At 38.5% G+C, this 21,046-nt stretch overlaps 1 protein-coding gene and 1 pseudogene across 8 annotated transcripts in view; both read right to left on the minus strand.

Annotated features, from left to right (window-relative positions):
* The window catches only part of MAP2K5 (mitogen-activated protein kinase kinase 5), a 276,193-nt gene that overhangs the window by 215,249 nt on the left and 39,898 nt on the right, over nucleotides 1-21,046 (minus strand). For all 8 annotated transcript variants that reach the window (XM_059697326.1, XM_059697354.1, XM_059697306.1 and 5 more), the window contains exons 5-8: nucleotides 18,296-18,336; nucleotides 17,254-17,321; nucleotides 7,992-8,040; nucleotides 1,177-1,241 (exon numbers count right to left, since the gene is read on the minus strand). In XM_059697326.1, coding sequence (XP_059553309.1) covers nucleotides 1,177-1,241; nucleotides 7,992-8,040; nucleotides 17,254-17,321; nucleotides 18,296-18,336 — 223 coding nt within the window. The remainder of the gene's footprint in view (nucleotides 1-1,176; nucleotides 1,242-7,991; nucleotides 8,041-17,253; nucleotides 17,322-18,295; nucleotides 18,337-21,046) is intronic.
* On the minus strand, nucleotides 18,703-20,946 carry LOC132227778 (large ribosomal subunit protein eL34-like; annotated as a pseudogene).

The following is a 21,046-nucleotide window of genomic DNA, read 5'->3' on the forward strand; positions in this document are numbered from 1 at the left end:
TAGACCAACTATTCACAGTACCCAGTCATCTGTAGGGAAAAATCATCCAGATAATGTAAACACAAGTTCTGAAAGGACTGTATTCAAGAGAAAGGACTCACATCCTGGCTCTACCTGCAGGGCGGACTGAAGCCCTGGGTGGGGACTGAAGCAGATGACTTTGAAGGAGCTTCTAACCCTGAGGAATCTAATTCTAGGCCAAGACTGCATCTCTATGTGGAGGTTGTTCTGGGGTTTTAGGATGGACCCTTCATGGTCATAGGGCAATTTTTACATGTATTCATGTGGTTAGTTAAAATTCTAGGGACATTAGTAACCAATTAGAAAATAAATTATTTTACAACTTTGAAAATATATATTAACATCAATGTTAAAATATCGAAGGTAAAAACACAATCGTAATGTGATACAGGGTTAGCTCTCTGGAGGAAAGCTTTATTTCTCCCTCAGGGCTTTCTTACAGAGTATGGATTTTTTAATTCCTGGCGGAATATTTTTCATACATCACTGCAGACTATTAAGTACCAGATATTACATTATGTAGTTTAAACTTTGCACTACATGAGAAAGACTTCCCTATCGAGAGAACTACATTTTACGGTTAGCATTTTTTAATATGAAAATGAACACTCCTTTAGGACAAGATCACTGCAACCTGAATTTGGGAGAATTTTATAACTTAACATATTCATCAATGTGTAGAAATTCTCTCAGGGGAGCGGGCTGGGGAGAGAAGGAAATACAACAGGAAGAAGTCTTGTTAATAACTTACAGTGTCAACACAGGGCAAAGCAGTGGTATTTATAAGGTTTGTCCTCCACTGGGCGTAGCTATAAACAGGCAGGGGACTAGCATAGGGTGCGAGCAAGTTTTAAAAAATCATGTTAAAGAGAGAAGGAAAAAATGCATTACACTTCAGGCCAATTAAAGGCACACTTGCTAATGGTGGACTATTAACGGATCACCCAGGAGAAATGCAGACTCAGAAATATTAAAAAGGCTATATAAATGCACTTTTCCAAGCAATTCCTGAGAAAAATAGATGCCTTGCAGAATTTTGGAGATAAATTTGGAAATAAGATCTAAGTGCTGGTGGTCTTTTAAAAATCTGTGCCAAGGAGAACTTGGATACCCACATGTGGAGAGCAGAAAGTTTAAACAAAATTGACTACTCACTTGTAGACTGTGCCTCCGTTGCCATGACCAAGGGTGTCTCGATATCGTATGTCTTGTTCATTCATCTCCACAAGAAAGAGAGAAAAACAAAAAGGGTGTCATGCTGTGGATGGAAATGTCAAGGAAAAGCAACTCTGGGCCATAAACAACAAGCAGTCTGGGTCATTTCAAGTTCAGCTGCAAGAACGAGAAGATCAATACAACATTTGCTGTCCAATTTATAAAAGACGATACCAAGGGACAAAGTGATGGAAAGTTTAATGACAATTTGTTTGCCTGGGTCATTTCATTAAAGTTTGATAAAAGGTGTCAAAATGGGATGATATAACATAGCTCAAAAGGGTCAGGTCAGAGATACTGATAAGAACACAGTCTCCAGTACTACATATAAGCAATGCCAACAGCGCTGCACATAACCAAAGTCAAACTTGGGAAGACAACACACACACAGAGTAATCTAATTCATGATCTGTAAATAAATCAGCACCTGAAAACTCCTCATATGACCCTATAATTAACATTAAACAAACTGAGTAATGTTAATGATTTTTCCTGGAGTAGATATAGCTTTTCTTTGGAAATGATAAATTAGTATACAGCAATAACTGGGTAGAAATCATATTAGATGATAGACAAGTGCCAAATCAATGCACTTTCAAATGCACATACAGGCAAATATTATAATGCATACAAGAAAGCCATATAAGCATGTGATTCTTATAAAATCATTTCCATAATTTAATATATAAAACAGCATACACATTTTCCCAGGTTCTGTAAAACTGTTATGCCACAAATACTACTTTCATTTGTATCACAAATAATAGTAAATTATTTTAGCACCCACAAAATAACTCCCTAATAATTATTTATCAAATTACTTTAAGAGTAGCCAGATTATATTTGATCCATTTAGTAATTTTCTACACACTGGTCTGGTTGCTTAAAAATTAACTGCCAACTTTGTTCACTAAGTGGCTTCAATAAAGGTGTTATTTTCCATATAGCTAAAGCTTGGGAAAAGCCATACTAAGCCCTGAAAAAAAATCAATTTCCAGGGAATTGAACTGCCTTGCATGGGCAGAAAATGGATGGAGTTTTTAATTCAATACCACCTGGAAAAAAATAGTTTGCTTTCAGACTATTATAGTAAAGCTTTAACTATTTTGCTGTACTCTAAACTTCCACCAATTGAATAAAGCAAGGCTTCATTTATCAAGGGAAATATTTTTCTTCTATACACTTCTGAAACTGAAGCTTCAGAGAGCTGTAATAATTAGGAGTGCAGTGCAGGTAACAGAAACAGTTCCTTTTCAAGCCACTTTGCCAACCCCTAAAAGAATATTGACCGATTAATGTATGAAGGCCAATTCCGCACCCAATTTAATTGTAGTACAACCTGATTGATGCAATTTGCAATTAGCTAATTACTATATTTAGGGTTAGTGGAGATATGACAGACAAGTTGGAAAAACTGACAACTGTGTCCTCATTTTAGGGAAATTCTGTTCCTCACTAATTATATTACTAATACAGAAAAACAACAACCGCCATATTTTAACCTGCGTGAAAGATGTGGCATGAAGAAAAAAGCCTCATTATTCTGGACCAAATGATAAATTTTAAGACAGCATTAAAAAAAGGAGCACATAAAGTAACTTGAGATGCTACACTAGCAGCGCTGCTATTGGGTTTACTTTGATGGATGGGTATAAAGGATACATATGTAAATAGCAGTACTATTGGTGGGTACAAATAGGCTAATTCCTTTAAAGTATTTCTCTAGGTAGTTGAAACATGACTCTAACAACCTAATTTGTACCATTAACTTCCCTAACAAGCTGCACCCTCATCATGGCTTGAAGTAAATTTCACTCAAGTTCACAAATTCTGAATTAGTGGCACTGAGATTTAAGAGTAAGTAGGCTGGTGCTATGGAGTATATGGGAGCCAGGCTCTGGTGAGGTGCATACTGTGGTCATCTCCCCTTCGCCTCTATCACTCCATCAGGGCCTTTCTGGTAAAAGGACCAGGAGTTTCCTTTCAGAAAAATACCCAAACCAAGACATACTGATATTCCAGTAAGATACTAGGATAGACCTAGGACTTTGGAGGGAGTTTGATTTTGTGGTATTTTGTTGGAGGAAGAGAAGGCAAAGGAGTAAGTATGGCATGTCGCTGAGCAGCTTCAACCATTATGATCCCAAATTCATAGTCTTTTTACCCATTAAGTTGAAAAGAGAAAGGGAGCAGCCACCCATCCAGCATTCCCAGCACTCCAACCTAAGCAGGAGTGGTAGGCATCCAGAACAGTCAGAAGATAGAGAATATCGTATGGTGTGTGTATGTGCGCGCGCTACATAAGCAAATTCAAGGATAGGAGTCTGGAATCCCTCGGATAATGAGGTAGATTGTAAATGCCACATAAATATAAAAATGGTTTTGAACAAGTTCTAGGAACAGTACCACGTAAAAAGACAATATCCATAAAAAATGGGGAAAGTGTTTCTATGATGTTTTAAAGTTTTATAGATGGTTGCCTGACCTATGAACTCACTGATAAATTTTATATTTTAAAATATTAGATTCTTTTTCTTTTTGCTTATTTGAATTTTCTAATTTTGTATGGTATACAAATATTATGATGTAAAAAAAGTTTCACAAAGGAAAACTATCAGAGCTGACCTCATAAATTGATTATAAAATTTTTAGAATTTCATAGCTCTGATCAAAATGTATTACTTTAATTGACCTCAATTATGGAAAACCATTAAAGGGATCAACAAACAGTTAACACTTCTGCCCTTTTACTTTAAATAAGTCTACTAATCCAACTTTTCAAAATGAAGCACAGAAGAGTGCTCATTATGATGCAAAAGTGAGGTTTAAAAGCCACAGAGTACATTTAAATAATACAGTAGTTAGGATCAGATCTCATAACCATAGAATTGTATAGCATTTTAAGCATTTAGCCCAATTCACATAGGTCATATGTGAATTCACATAACTAGTCAGCAACCAGTCAAGGCTAGAACTGTCTTTCATGTGCTCCACCAGAGGCTCGATCTTAGCAGTTGGTCTGTGTAAGTATGGATGGACAGCCTCGCCATCCATGGTCACTGCCCAGAGGAAGAAAAACAACTCGAGGCCACTCACAAGTTAAAAGCAATTTCATTAGTTATGGTATTTGTTTTTAAGAAGAAAACTTTAAAAAATTACATAGCATTTTACATAGAAGAGGTAAAGTAAAACTTTTATTCAACAAAGATACCAAAATAAAATTTAAATTTAACTCAGTTTCCTTGTTTTGACTTAAAAAAAAAGGCAAATAAAAGGCAGAATAACAGAAGTGAGGGTGGAGAAAGAAAAAGCAATGAGAGTTATGATTACTTGTCAGCTGCAGAAATGGCAAATGACTGGGAGAAATGACTGGCACTGGGCTCTGCTCCTGCTGAAAGTGAGGCAGATGCTGTGAAAGAAATGTAGGCACACACCCAGGGCAGAAAGGATGTGGTGTGTGGGTAGAGGAGGGTGTCATGTAGTCTGGACTTATATACACAGTCTCATTTATGTTTCAGTCTTCATATGGGATCTAAGATGAACTGTAAGAATCTAAGAGTTTTATATACTGCTGAAAATTAGAATTTAAAACTAATTTTACAGTACAATATCTATTTTTCTTCCTCTTCCTTTTGTTTTTTTTTAAACAAAAAAGTTTTTCTAAAGGCATTTGAAGTTCTCAAAATACCAGCCAAACATGTAGCAGGATCAGAATTAGTTCTAGATCTGTGACTTCACAGTACATTTATGCTTGATTTATTGGGAATAACAAAATACTGTCACAAAATCTCCTACAAAATCTAAAAATTAAAAAGAGGAAAAACAACTTTAGAAATGCAAAGGTCAAAGTTACACATACTTGGAGTAACTGTGCACTTTTTAAATCCTTTAAATTGACCCACTGGGCCTTTTTTTTTTTTTTTTTCAGTTTCAAATCAAGAGCCAATGTTAAATAGAAGATAGCACACTAAAACTGAAGTGGGAAAAAACACATCCAGAAAACATATATTTGGTACTGATTTATAGTTCTAAATAAAACATGCCAAAAATACCTTAAGGAATCCTCTACTTAAGCAATAACAGGAAAATGGTATCTCTATTCCAATGACTAAATGTTAAACTTTTTAAAAAGTGCTTGATTTAATATAAAATTAATGAAATTAATGGGAAAAATGAAATGGAATTCAATTATGAATCAGCAAAGAAAATATTCTTTGTTTATTGTCTGTGTTAAGAAGAATCAGTATCTATCGCTTATAAATCATTAAAATAAAAATGCTCAATTAATCCTTATTTTATATGTAAAGGTCTGACAGAAACTAGTCCTTATCACTAGACCTTTGCTTCACAAATCGAAGCAATAATGGTTTCAGAAGCAGTCACACTCTATGAGCAGACAATTGGAGAGATTTAGTAAATCCCACTTTATAGAGCAGAGACTAATCGGAAAATACAAGCCAGTCAAATGTTTCTTATGAACTGTTGACACTATATCAATGCTGAATCAATTGGTGGCATTTACTCTGAGTGACAGAAAAGAAATAAATATTTATATCACATAACCTATATCAATGAACCCAGGCAGAAAGCTATTTCTAACCTGTCAATATTTGATTATCTTGAAGAATCATGTCCCTTTCTTTTAATGATTAATATGAATTCCTTATTAAATCTAAGTGGAGGCTAGTGGAAAGGCAAATCATTATTAATGCTTGAGAGCATAAACCACTAAAATAAAAAACTATGCTCAAGTGTTAAAGTATCGTTAAATGTGACTTACATCTTCCATATCAAGGGGTGTCAGTGTTCAGCCCAGAAATTTATTGACGCCCACAACTGTGCACATTACCTCGCTGCAATGCAATCTCACTCACTCTTTAGTTACCCTATAGCATCAAGGAATTGAGGAATTGGTAGAAGGAGGAGGAATTTTTGAAGACTTCCAATTGTGTTTGTTTTTGTGAATGAAAGTAAATATAAAGAAGGCTTATCCTTAAGAGAAAGAAAACACCATACTGTTTAATGTGGGGTTATCACATTCCCAAGGGAAAGCAATACAATCTTTTAAGTGTCAAAAATCACTGTCGTAACAATCTTCCACTGAAGGGAACCTCATAACCAAGACCACTAAGATATTTATGGCACTAGGTTTGTTGTCAAAACACAAGTAACATTTCTAGATGTTTATTTTTTGCAGTGGAAATAAACTGTGTTTCATTTCTGAAAGGGGAATCTATGACAGGTTATTTTCCATTGCCTGGGTAGAACAAATGTAGTTAAAGCTTCTTAATTTATGTCAATTTTGAAATATATTTTCCAGCTGAAGAACACAAGTGACTCATACATAAATTACAATTAGTAACAAGATGTTGAAGATACATAAACATCCTAGGGAAAAAACCAAAAAAACCAAAATAAATATCCTAGGCTGTGCTTTTAGTCCAGTTTGTTTCATACTGACTCTGAACACACACAGGGCACCAAAAGGACACACATGTGAACCTCAATCTAAACCAATCTCTGACTGCTTAAAGTTAAAAATATTAGATAAATATGATCTAAAATTCATAAAAATTACACCTACAACACCAGATTCGTCTTTGCTGTATATACAATGTGTATGGACTAGAACCCACACAAACCAGATCAGATTACTTTTTCCAACTGTATTCAAGGGATTGTGCACTAAATAAGGCAGGCTTGCAGGAGCACCACCATACAGTCACTGTTTTAAGGCACACACATCTATTAGGCCATAAAGTTACAGGTGATATTAAAGGACAAGCATGAGGACCCAGCTTTGTCTTCTTGACATGCTCCACTACAAGTACTTGATTCATGAAATGCCAATGAGGCTTGGAGAGGTCAGTGTGTGAAGGCACTGAATAAGCATCTGAGATAATTAAGATTTCAGCCTTCGAAACATGGACGGGAAGTGAACAGCAGTTAAGAAAATCAATAAGAGTCTTTTATTTGCAGTGACACAGATGTCTCAGTCAATAGAGCCTAATAGGCAGGCTTAATCGCAATGGACAGGCGCCTGCCTCCAAGGCTATCAAAGGGCTTCCTCTATAACAAACATTAAAACACATTTATGTTGCTATTGAAGAATCGAGGACCCTGTAGGTAGCTTAATTTACCAATGTATGTTTAAAAGCACTATACTATTTCAGATGTGTCCATTTACTTGAATCAAAATTAGTGAGAAATAAGTGGCCTGCAGGCCCGTTTGTCCCTCGCTGGGTGGGTTAGGTCATGCAGCTTTAAGATGGCCAGTCGACTAGGCAAACCAGAGCTCCTAAAGCCTCGTAATTTTAAATGCCAAAGATCTGCTGTTATTCTATTTCCCTGAAAAGCCAGTGTTAGTTTCAGGACAAAAGAAGTGTGCTATGGTGAGAAAGTAACAGTTTGGTTTATTTTTTCTCCCCAAAGATAATGAAAGAAACAGTCACCTAAGGATACAGGGCCATTTCGACAACCCATGGGTTGACACACTTGTTCAGAACTGATTAACTTTTTTTAAACTGAGAAGGCAGCAGGGTGTGTGCATGGTACTTCAATCTGCCGGGAGTGAAACCCATTAGCACAGTTTGAAAAACGTGCTGCAAATTGTTCTGCCAATCAAATTAAGCCATGTAATTCATTTATGATAAGAAGACATTCACGGATTCTTTATCTGTTTGTTAAGTTTATGGATACAAAAAGTAGACAGTAATAAGTTACTACTATCTGAAAATATTAACGATGACACCTACCTGGCCATTAGCTAATATTTTTTTCAGTTCAGCAGAAGACTTCTTTAAGCTGGAAAGGGAAAACATAATTTTTAATGGCAAGATCGACACCTTTGAACACCATTGAAAATTCCAGAGTAAAAACATATATACAGAGACTATACTCTTTACATCCTCCTCCTTGTATAATATTTTTTCAAAAGTAACTGGCCAAATGGCAAAACTATTAATAAAGTGACTGCAACCCTATTAGTAATTTAAAGTAATAAAGATGCCTACAGTCAAAAATGAACATAGAATATTGTAGACAACCTCCGTGACTTTTTTTGGCTTAGTTCTGCTGCCTTTGGGTAGCCTTTCAGTGGCTATTTTATGTGGACTCTTTATCTGCTAAATACAAAGTACATAATGATGTACTCTTAGAATGTTCACATCAAACAAAGGTTACAGAACTTCAAAAGATAAGGTGATCTAAATCCTGATCTTTTATTATCATTAGAGTTAAAATTCACTTCCTGGGAAGCAAATGTGTAGTGGAAATAAATCCTGGTACTCACTAGCTGTGTGTTCTGGGACAGGTTACTTATTTATTCCCTCTGAACCTCAACTTCTAAAGTAACTCTTCTCCCTGTGTTAGTCATCTGTGTAGATAGATGTCATTTAACCTACCACACCTCCCCCAAAACTGAAAGATCCCTGAGAACACAGACCACATCTTACTCACCTATCTATATATTCCATTCCCTTCACACCCTTGAACCTAGCCCAGTGACTTGGCATGTCTTTGATAAATAGTGATAATTATTCTGTCTATTATTATACTAGGGGCCCGGTGCACGAAATTCGTGCACTGGGTGTGGGGTGGGGGAGTGTCCCTAGGCCAGCCTGCCCCCTCTCACATACTGGGAGCCCTCAGGCGTTGACCCCCATCACCCTCCAATCGCAGGATCGGCCCCTTGCCCAGGCCTGACGCCTCTGACAGAGGCGTCAGGCCTGGGCAGGGGACCCTCATTTCCCCCCATCACTGGTTCTGCCCCCAGCCCAGGCCTGATGCCTCTGGCCCAGGCATCAGGCCTGGGCAAGGGACCCCCAAACCCCTCCGATTGCTGGCTCTGCCCCTTGCCCAGGCCTGATGCCTCAGCCAGAGGTGTAGACCCCCATCACCCTCTGATCACCTGATCGGCCCCTTGCCCAGGCCTGACGCCTCCGCCAGAGGTGTCAGGCTTGGACAGGGGACCCCCATCTCCCCCGATCACTGGCTCTGGCCCAGGAATCATGCCTGGGCAGAGGACCCCCATCTCCCTCTGATTGCTTGCTCCACCCCCCGCCCATGCCTGACGCCTCTGACCCAGGCTTCAGGCCTGGGCAAGGGGACCATCATATCCCCCCAATCCCCGGCTCAGCCCCCCACCCAGGCCTGATGCCTCGGCCAGAGGAGTTGACCCTCATCACCCTCCAATCACCAATCACTGGATCGGCCCCTTGACCAGGCCTGAGGCCTCCGGCAGAGGTGTCAGGCCTGGGCAGGGGACCCCCAGCTCCCCGCGGTTGCAGGCTCCGCTCCTGCCCAGGCCTAATGCCTCTGGCTGAGGCGTCCGGCTCGGGCAGCGGGGACCCGCAGCTGCAGCGGCCCCGCGATCGTGGGCTTCGCTTTAGGCCCAGGCAAGGGACCCCTAGCTCCTGGGACTGCCAGCTTCGACCGTGTCCAGCTCCCATTGCTGGCTCCACCCCTACTTCCTGCTATCACTGGCCAGGGCGGCAAAGGCGCCTGATTCTCCGATCATGGCCGCCTTTGCCCTGGGGCCGCCTTTGCCCTGCCCCCCAGCTCTTAGCTCCCCCCTGGGTTTCTGATCACTGTCAGTGGCAGGGGGCTTCTTCCTGCTTTCCCTTTCGCCTCCCTGCATTGTGCCTACATATGCAAATTAACCGCCATCTTGTTGGCAGTTAACTGCCAATCTTAGTTGGCAGTTAATTTGCATATAGCCCTGATTAGCCAATGAAAAGGGTATCGTCGTACGCCAATTACCATTTTTCTCTTTTATTAGTGTAGATGTTGGACACACACACACTCACTATTCTAAGTAATAATCAGTCTTCTTTCTAAATACTTCTTAAACTTTTGCTATGGTCAAATGAAGACTATGAAGCTTTAGTCTCTGCTTTCCCCCGATTTTATAAAGCCTGACTTCAACCAAAGGTTCTAAACTTTAACAATGTCCTCCCAAATCTAAGAATTCATGCACTAAAGCAGCAGTTAAGAATTTTGTAGAATGGAACCAAAGCTGAAACATATATAAAAAAATAAGTAACTGCCTAAAATCAGTCCAGTTAAGAAAATTAAAAAATAGCAACTACCATTTACTAAGTGATGGCCACACACCAGGCACTGTGCTAAATGCTATTACTTATAATCCTGATTTAATCCTTACAATAGCTATACCCTTGTGCATTAGTTTAGGAAAACTGGCCTGTGGGGTATAGTTACTCCTAATTTATATTTAAAAAATTAAGGTATAGACCTTGCTCAAAGTCAGTCTCTCTTAACACATACTCATACTTTTTCCCCCTGAAAAACATCTAGATCATTTTATTCCCATAGATGACTCCCAATTTAATAGCTACAATTTTTGTAAAAACAGAAATAACCAAAGAATGCTCAGGCAATGTTTCTCCACAGATATTCCATTTTATTACACAACTTGAAATAATAACATTTTGATTCACTGCATTTCCAAAAATACCTTTCATCTAAGAAACAAAACATGATCCCTTAATACAACTTCATCAATCTTCTAACACCAGAGGTAGATAGAAAGTCTAATCATTCTAATTTTATAGAAGGCAAAAACCAAGATGTTTGGGAAAGGCTTTGCCTTGGCAGTGGGACTTGAATTCCGTAATTATGGCCTAGGAACACCATGTGGATTACTAAACTCAATTTAATAAACAGCCACTCATCTAAGGCAAAGACGGATTAATGCATTGAGAGTAACAGAGGAAAAAGCTGATTTCATTCATTATGCCAATATCTGGCTACCAGCTTTGTCTGGTAAAAAAATTATATCTATGTATTCTGAAATTTTCTTTGTGACCCAGTTTACTCGATATTTTATTTATCTGTACGGTCACAGTGACTTTTCAAAATCACTTTTAAAGTCTTTTTAAAATTTAAATGTGATACAATTATAACCTGGTTATGACACTTTAAGAGGGACACTGAGGCATCCAAAGAAGAGTAAAAGGGTGAGAGGACTAGAAATAATGTCATAAAACCTGAATAAGCCTGGCCAGTGTGGCTCAGTGGTTGAGCACTGATCCATGACCAAGAAGTCACTGGTTAGATTCCAGGTCAGGGCACATCCCCAGTAGGGGGCGTGCAGGAGGCAGCCCATAGATGTTTCTTTCTCATCCATGCTTCTATTTCTTTCCCTCTCCCTTCCTCTCTCTCTCTCTGAGAAATCAGTTAAAAAAAAAAAAAGGCTTTAAAGAAAAGCTGAATGAGTTGGGAGAATTTAATTCAAAGAAAAGACTTAAAGGGAATCTAAATTAGTTCATTTGTTCATTCATTCATTCAAGCATTACTTACTATCTCCTATATTCCAAGAATTATGCCAGGAATTGGGAATTCAACAATGAGTAAGTTATAGTCACTGTCCTCAAAGAGTACAGAATTTACACGGGACAGAGGTGATTATAATACAACATGCTAACTGCTATAGTTAGGCAAGCACAGGGGGATTATGGGAATTCATAGAAGGAGTACCTGGTATAGACCGGGAAATGGGTAATAATCAGGGATGGTTTTTAGAAGATAAAGGTGAAGAAGGGGATTAAAAGAGGAGCAAAGCAGGAAAGAGGCAGCAGATGTGAAAACCCCCAGTGAGAGTGATTCATTAAGGGCACCACGCATTTACCAGCAGACCTGGAATGTCGGGTAAGAAGGGGCAAAGTGGCCGCCCTGGGGCCAGAAAGGGCAGAGGACCCACATGTAAAAGGCCGCTGCTCACCTGCTGTGAGGGTACACTTCTCCTTGAAGACTGTGAGAAGCAGTAAAAGGGAAGATAGGCTTAGAACTCACATCAGCAAGACAATTCTGACACAGTGTGCAGGAGGGACTTCAATGGGGCAAGACTGGAGGGAGGAAACTATTGGGAGGCTGTAGCAATGATTCTAGACCAGGGGTGGGCAAACTTTTTGACTCGAGGGCCACAATGGGTTCTTAAACTGGACCGGAGGGCAGGAACAAAAGCATGGATGGAGTGTCTGTGTGAACTAATATAAATTCAAAGTAAACATCATTACATAAAAGGGTACGGTCTTTTTTTTTTTAGTTTTATTCATTTCAAACGGGCGGAATCCGGCCCGCGGGCCGTAGTTTGCCCACGGCTGTTCTAGACCCTGAACAACCTTTATAGCAACAGGGGTGCTGGCAAGTAGACAAGACTCCAGAATGATTTAGAGGTAGGGAATGACTGCATGTGGGGCTGAGGAAACCCCAGGAGGCTGTGCAGGGTGACTGGCAGGTCATCTGGGGTAAGCAGCTGGGTAGATACGGGAGAATTCACTAAGATCGGAAATCTCAGAGAAGTATGTTTAGAGGGAAGACGACTGGCAAAGTTATCACCTAGAAGAGAGAACAGCCCTGCTCTAAGGCTAAACCAAATCTTTGAGTGGGTAGTAAAGGGAGACAAATCTCATTTCATGAAAAAGAGTGTTCTGAGATTCAGCTACATGAAAACGGAAGAGGCTGCCTTGGCGAATAAAGAGCATTCCTGCCACAGAGATGTTCAGGAAGAGTCTGGATGATCACCTGGCAAGCTGAAGTCAAGCATTTAAGGAGAATAGGCTTAGATTGGGGCTTCCCCTCTCATTGTCCACACCACAGGCAGAGTCTTTCATAAACACAGAGCTGGGCAAGGCACTCTCCTACTGAAAGTTGTTTATATATTGAGAGGAAAATTCAAACACATGACATTGCATGACCTGGCTCCTGTCTATCTCCTTTCCACCCGTCACCCCTATTGCTCTTCTCCTCTCTCGCCATACCTCCCCTCAACTCACCACCCCACCCTGTGCACAGCCAAGCTGGCCTACTTACAAATATGCTGAGCTCCTTTTCACCCCGGGCCTTCGCCTGTGCTCTTCCCTCCCTCTGCAGTGCCCTTTCTCTGGCTCTTGATGTAGCTAGTCCTACTCATCCTTCTGGGAAATGTCACTCTTCCTCAGAGAGTCTTCCCCGAGCATGCAGTCTAAATCTAAACATATTCCTGCCTACTCTGCTCTCTCTTCAAAACTTGTGTCCAAACTAATTATAAAGTATAGTTATTTATATTTTTGGATGGGGGGGCGGGGTAGGAGGGGGTCTGTGTGCTTACAAGATAACAAGTTCCAAAGGACAAGGACCATATTGTATTCCTAATGCACAGGACAGCACCTAATGAATTGAAGACACTCAATAAAATTGTTGATTAATTATCAACATGAGGCACAGAACAAGGCCATGCCAGGGTGGCATATTAAAATCACCTGCAGGACTTGTTCAAGTTGCATTCCTCCCATAATAGAAATCACTACTGGAACAAACTGTTACGATTTGGAAGGCTGTCATACCCTAAGGAAGTGGTCGGCAAACTCATTAGTCAACAGAGCCAAATAGCAACAGCACAACGATTGAAATTTCTTTTGAGAGCCAAATTTTTTAAACTTAAACTATATAGGTAGGTACAATGTTATTAACTTAATTAGGGTACTCCTAAGGTTTAGGAAGAGCCACGCTCAAGGGGCCAAAGAGCCGCATGTGGCTCGTGAGCCACAGTTTGCCGACCACGGCCCTAAGGGAAGATGCTGCAACCAAAGGCTGAGAACCAGTAGATCAGACACTCTTTGTCCAAACCAAAGATTTTATAATACTCTGAGTATAAATGATACTTTTTAAAAAACCAAGCTAATTCACTCATGTTAAAACCGAACCTGAGAGAACTGAAAATTTATTCTGCTTCTCTGTTTTGCCATCTTTTTCAACTCTATCCTCTTTTTATAAAATGATGAAATTTGACCTAAAACACCAGGGAAAGTCTTGGTTTTTTTTCAAGGCTCATGGTCAGTCTGTGTAAATATCTTCTCTGCAAGTAGTGGTAGTAATTAAATGCCCTGACCTCTATGAGTTGAGTGTAATGAGTGGCCCTCAGTCTCCATGCCTCCACTTGGTTGGACCATGGTTCACATGCCCAACAAGTAGGAAGAGAGAAGCTACAAAGCATTGCCTGGCAAGGTCAAGCCCCTGGATGAGAACTAAAAAATCTATCCCATGATCACAAGACAGATGACTCACTGGTGAATAACCAGGCTATATTTTAAGACAGAATGAATTGCTTAAGAAGGAACCATACTTTAAGAGTAGTATGTTTGTAGAAGAAAAGTTGGTGGGTAGATATAATGACACTACAATCAAGGAAGTGACTTTGGGGAGGGGACAGGAGTAAAGATGGAGTCAGAGCAGAGACTTTAAATTACCTACAGTAAAGTCCCCTGGCAAAAACCAAAACCAAAACCAAGACTCAGGGTTAAGAGGGGAAGGAGAGGTATGGAAGGGAAAGTAGAAGCCTAAACTACATCTCAGCTGATAAAGGGCTGTGCAAATACTGGCTACAGCCTTAAACCCAGAAAAACCTGGCATAGAATGAAAGGGTTTTTTTTGGTTTCATGTTGGTTTGTCAGTCACTGATGTGAATATATACACACAGAGCAATCACCTTCTCTGGGTCATCTTCAAATACAGGCATATCTCATTTTATTGCACTTTGCCTTATTTACTTTGCAGGCACTATGTTTTTTATAGAGTGAAGGTTTGCAGCAACCCTGCACCGAGCAAATCTATAGCGCCATTTTTCTAATAGCATTTACTCACTTTGTGTCCAAGTCACATTTTAGTAATTCTTGCAATATTTTAGTAATTCTTGCAATATTTCAAACTTTTTCATTATTTGTATGGTGATCTGTGATCAGTAATCTTTGATGTCACTATTGTCATTGTTTGGGGAGCCATAAACTGCATCTATATAATATAGCAAACCTAATAAATGTGTGTGCTCTGACTGCTCCACTGACTGGCCATTCCCTATGTGTGTGTCTCTCTCCTCCAGCCTCCCCATTCTCTTACATACAACAATATTGAAATCAGACAAATTAATAACTCTATAGTGGCCTCTGCGTGTTCAGGAGATAGCTTAGAGGAGAAGTCAATGAAAACTTCAAAGCTTCAAAGGACAGGCTGACTCTCTTGTTAGGAAATAATGTAGCTGGTGAGTAAGTTGAAGCCAGTGCTCATTTACCATTCTGAAAATCCTAGGGCCCTTAAGAATTATGCTAAATCTACTCTGCCTGTACTCCATAAATGGACCATCAAAGCCTGGATAACAGCATGTCTGTTTACAACATGGTTCACTGAATATTTTAAGCCTACTAAAATTGAAACCTACTGTGCAAAAAAAAAAAATCTTTCCCTATATTACTGCTCACTGACAATGTGCCCTATCACCCAAGAGCTCTGATAAAGATGTACAACAAGATTAATGTTGTATTCATGCCTGCTAACACAACATCCATTCTGCAGCCCATGGACCAAAGAATAATCATGACTTTTAACTCTTATTCAAGAAATAAATTTTGTAAGGCTGCCATAGACAGTGATTCCTCTGATGGATCTGGACAAAGTACATTGAAAACCTTCTGGAAATAATTCACCATTCTAGATGCCATTAAGAACATTCATGATACATGGGAAGAGGTCAAATAATAAGAGTTTAGAAGAAGTTGAATCCAATCTTCATGGGTGACTTTTAGGGGTTCAAGACTTCACTGGGGGAAGGAACTGCAGATGTAGTGGAAATAGCAAGAGAACTAGAATTTAAAGTGGAGCCTAAAGATGTGAATGAATTGCTGCAATTTCATGATAAAGCTTAAACAAATGAGGAGTTGTTCCTTATGGATGTGGTTTTTTGAGATGGAATCTACTCCTGGTAAAGATGATGTGAAGATTGTTGAAATAAAAAAAGAGGTTTAGAATATTACATAATGTTAGTTGATAAAACAGCTGGCAGAATTTGAGAGAATTGACTCCAATTTTGGAAGAAGTTCTACTGTCGGTAAAATGCTATCAAACAGTGTCACATGTTACAGAGAAATCATTTGTGAGAGGAAGAGTCAGTTGATGTGGCAAAATTCACTGCTGCCTTATTTTAAGAAGTTCCCACAGCCACCCCAACCTTCAGCAACCATCACTCTGATCAGTCAGCAGCTGTTAGCATCAAGGTAAGAACCACCACCAGCAAAAAGATTAGGACTTGCTGCAGGCTCAGATGATGTTACCTCTTTGTAGCAATAAAGTATTTTTTAATTAAGGTACGTATATTTTTTAGCCAAAATGCTACTATACACTTAATAGACTAGTATAGTGTAAACATAACTTTTATATGCACCAGGAAACCAAAATATTCGTGTGAGTTGGTTCATTGTATTATTTCCTTTATTGCGGTGGTCTAGAATGGAACCCACAATATCTCTGACGTATGCATGTACAACAATATGTTTACTAGCTAAATAACTGAATGTACTAGTATAACAAAGATGACCTAAAATTCTATCAACTTAAGCAGGTCACTCTTTCTACTCGAGCACCGTGACAGTCTGGAAGTTCTCAAGCCTGTCAGAAAAACACTTTGAAAGGCTCAAGTCTCTAGTATCCATCACAGTGTGGGGCAATGTTAGCATGAGTTGGTGAAAATTATCTTCCTTCCAAAATAGCTTCAATCTCCTGTGCAACCAAAGATACAAAAATGAGCAACGTGGCTGGTCAAATTAAATGTTACCACTTTACTCTTTCCTTGTCTCTTTCTGGTTAAGATGTTAATAGATAATGATACTGCTAAAAGATGGACAAGCAAGAAAAAAAAAGCATTAATTTATAAACCAGATCATCAAGGCATGAAGTAGTCAAAGGCACTGAATTTTCTGTATAATTTGGTAATTGAAGGAAAACCATTCCATAGACCAAAATTAACAGTTTAACATGTTGAATTTCATTTTTCCCTATAAGGTCCTTTCTCTTTGGTTGATACGTGGCTAGCTAGGGTAACCTAACTGGTCATATTTCTTCTATAAGACAAAAAAAAATACAGATTCTTTTGGTTTTATAGAAAAGAAGTGATATCCCACGCACCTTTTCCCCACTCCCAACTTTGTAGATAATCATGCTTATGGACATGCTTTACTCGCTAGCTCTCACCTATTGCTTGGAAGTACATCTGAGACTGCTGGGCTGCTGTGTTGAGAGGGTCCAGCCCGGGTATTCACCTACAAGTCAAGAAAGAATCTTGATCAGTTTTACGTTCTGAGGATACAGTTCTAATTAACCTATAATTTGCCACAAATTTATCATTTCACTATGAAGGTTAATTAGTTTGATGCTAGACAGACCCATGGTTGGAGTCTATTTAGTATATAGGTTACAGAACTATACAAACTGTATATTACATAATACTCTATTACTGTCACTATTCAAATACTTAAACAGAGCTGAGAAAAAGAAGAGACAAATAGGAAATTTTTTTCTATTTATTGTCTAGAATTGAATTTAATTCTATAGCAAAAATTCCACTTACCATTTTGTTCTGTTTCATATACAAAAACTCAAGACCCATATGTTCAAAAAAGTACATTAAGAATACATCAGGGGTTAGTGGTGAGCCTCAAGCTGTCATATTCCTCCAGCTCTAAAACTAAGCAGAACACTGTAGAATGTTCCATATTCATACAAAAAATGAAGTCCAAGTAATGAATTATAAAATGTTTGAACCTAAAAGCTAGATTTTCCTTCAAATGTAAAGCCTTAAAACAGAAATCCAGAATTTGAAATGTACAGAACAATGAAAAGACATTAAATAGATATGTTTCTAGCATAAATATGTCAAAAGAAGAGGGGGTGGGCACTATGCTTATGTGCTTTATTAATCACTGAAATGAAGTCTATATTTTCACACAAATAAATCTTTGTGGAGATCAGTACCCAGGCTCATTCTGAAGAAACAGACCAACAAAACAATTCCAAATAATAAAATATATAGCAATAAAACCCCTGTATCCAAATATATACACATATTAAGCAAATACTACAGATGAATCCCCCTCCACCTCCCATTTTAAAAAAGAAAAAAAAAAGATTGCTTGTCAGAGCTTGAGAAAGTGCAGTTTTATTTGACATTTCAATAAGTGGAACACAGCATTACAAATCCATCTAACTTTACTGAAACAATTATTGAAATTCGTACCTTCAGGCCATGTATGTTCCGTTCCCCAGGAGGCTTGCAGGCTGAAACAGTAATTGACTAAATTGTAGAACACATCAGGGCCATTTACAAATTTGCTCAAAATGAATCGTTTAAAAAGAAATGAGGGTGACACCAAAATTAGCAGAGAGAAATGATTGAAAAGTGGCTCCCAAGACCCAAAGTGGGAATTATGAACCAGGGTTTTTAACTTGCAGGAGTGAGCATTTATAAACGCAAAGAGCTTTCTGACACCACCTTATATAAATTCCAATTTCTGCTTAAAACATATAAAAATCAAGTTAACTGAGCTAAAATGATTATATTCCTTTCATAATTCAAATTTCTGCAATCTTTCCTCACTCTACTACATTGTATGTCTGCTATCACTTAAACTACTTTGAAAATAGCTAGGTTTTTCGAGGGGTGGGAATGGTGGGGGGTGGGGGGTAGACGGAAGACAGAGGAGTAAAAGGGTCTTTTAAAGCCAAAATGATTGTTAGAGATTCAAAGATGGAATGTTCAAGTCTGCACAGCAATAAGCAATCAAATTTATTAAAATACAGAGATATCACTAATTTTACTATATTTCTTGCAAATCTTGACATATGCTAATATTTAAGTCTAAAGATGAAGCTGTGCCAAGAAAAATAATATTAATTTCCTGACACCATACTGAGTTAGAGGTTAGTATTTTTCCAATTCAGCGAATGCTTCTTCATCAATTGTTAAAAATAGAAAAGCTTCCTGCCCATACTATAGGCTGCTTTCATCTGAAAACTACAGTGCCCTACATATTATGTTAAGGGGCTGTCAATTTTGATAGATTGTTTGGGGAAGGATGAATTTGATTTTTTTTTCTTCTCTCAGATGTACATGTATTTTTCCTTTTTCTGACAACAAGAAATACAGCTGTTTAATAATAATAATATGAGTAACAATTACAAAGCACATCAGTAGCTTTAAATTTATATACTTCAAGTATATTCAAATTTATTGTTATTTTCCTAGAAAATATATCTAAACCTTAATAAAGAATTTTTATTTGTTTTTCCAAAATACATTAAAAGTAAGACTCCAAATCTTCTTTCCATAAAATGGAAATTAAAATTTTGAACAAAACAACAGTCACATAGATTTGACGCTTGGTCCTTCAGGGATCATTAATACTTCCTAAGACAACATTTCAGAGTATTTCCACCGAAGTACTAGTGCATTCATAAGCTTTATTTAATAAGTGGCTAACTAAGCAAATAGAGACAGGCATCAACTCTTATCTCTTAACATCTGCCTCATTCCTTCCTCAGTTTCAAACCTTTATGACTGAAAATCTGATAACCCATGAACACAGACAATAGTGTGGTAGGCCTGGGTGAGGGTTGGGGTAGGGTGGAGAGGGCAATATGGGAATACTAGTAAAAGGGACATACGTAATACTTTCAACAATGGAGAAAAATTAAAAAACAAAACAAAACAAAAACCTAGTAACCCCATATTTCCCAAGTTGTAGAGTCAGAAGTTACTATAAAGCTAGTAAGTTTTCATACTTATTAACATTTAACATATTTTTCTAACAACAGAGAGGACTTGTAGCCATGAGCTGGGAGTTACCATCCAAAGCAATTGTCCTACTTGGAATGAAGAGAACATCTGGTACTTGAACAGAAACTTTATCTCCAGTCTTTCTCACTTATTCAGTCCAGAAATTCTTAACATGGGGCCTGACCACAGAATCTAAGGTCTGAGGGTCTCTAACCAACTACACAGACCCAGTTAATATATCCAGTATGTCTATATACTAATTGTACAAGTTTGTTTAATCTCACTTATCTATATGTGATGTACATAAGCAAGCAAAAAGCAAGACTACAAAAAGCTAAAAAGAGTTGTATAATAGCATGCAAAAACAACCTACACAAACCCATGGGGGTAGAGTAACTAAGTCTCATATTTTTAAAAATTTAAATTTGGCATGGAAGGACTTTATTTAATAATTTATTAGAGCCTAATCGGTTCTGTGTTGGGAATATTCCTCACTCTTCTCCACTCTCCTACAAACCCCTATAAAATTCCCCCATGCACACCACTAATATTTTAACTTATATGCCTCTGCTTTCTTTTCTTTTTTAGCCTTCTAATTACTTTTATTATTCAAAAAAGCTTCTTTAAAAAAAATAGCTTTCTGACTCTGTGCTGTGCCTTCAGTACTTTCACGGAGCTTTTCTGCTCCTCAGTGAGGAAAGCACGCCTGGTCCTGTCACACACACATTTAGCACACATGGATCCACCCCAGGCTCTGCTGACATGTTTCACCGTTTTAGACAACCTCATTAGAACTTTAGGTCTCACAGCACAAACTCCACGCAGTTGTCCTGGGCACATGCCACATGCAGATTTGGGGGCTTTCCCAACTTTTTTGGTATAAAGGTAAACAATTCTACTACTAGGAGTTCGAGGGAGTCCAGCTTTGTTAGAGGCTGTATTGTAGGACAGCCTCGATGTATGTCAAATGCTGGACCATTGTGCATGCCTGAAGTCACCGTCCCCGGGAGAGGAAAACTGCCCTTCTACTTTCAGCAAATTATATTAGAAACAAAATTCCTGTTCAAAGGGTACATTAATCACTTATAAGCTGTGTGATTTTAAAATTACTAAACCTCCCTGGACTTCAATATTCTTACCTATACAATGAAAGCAATAATACCTAATAGGCAAAACTGTTGGGAGAATTATAAATAATAACACAGCAACATT

The sequence above is a fragment of the Myotis daubentonii genome, chromosome 1, assembly GCF_963259705.1.
Source record: "Myotis daubentonii chromosome 1, mMyoDau2.1, whole genome shotgun sequence".
In the NCBI taxonomy this organism is placed as follows: Eukaryota; Metazoa; Chordata; class Mammalia; order Chiroptera; family Vespertilionidae; genus Myotis; species Myotis daubentonii.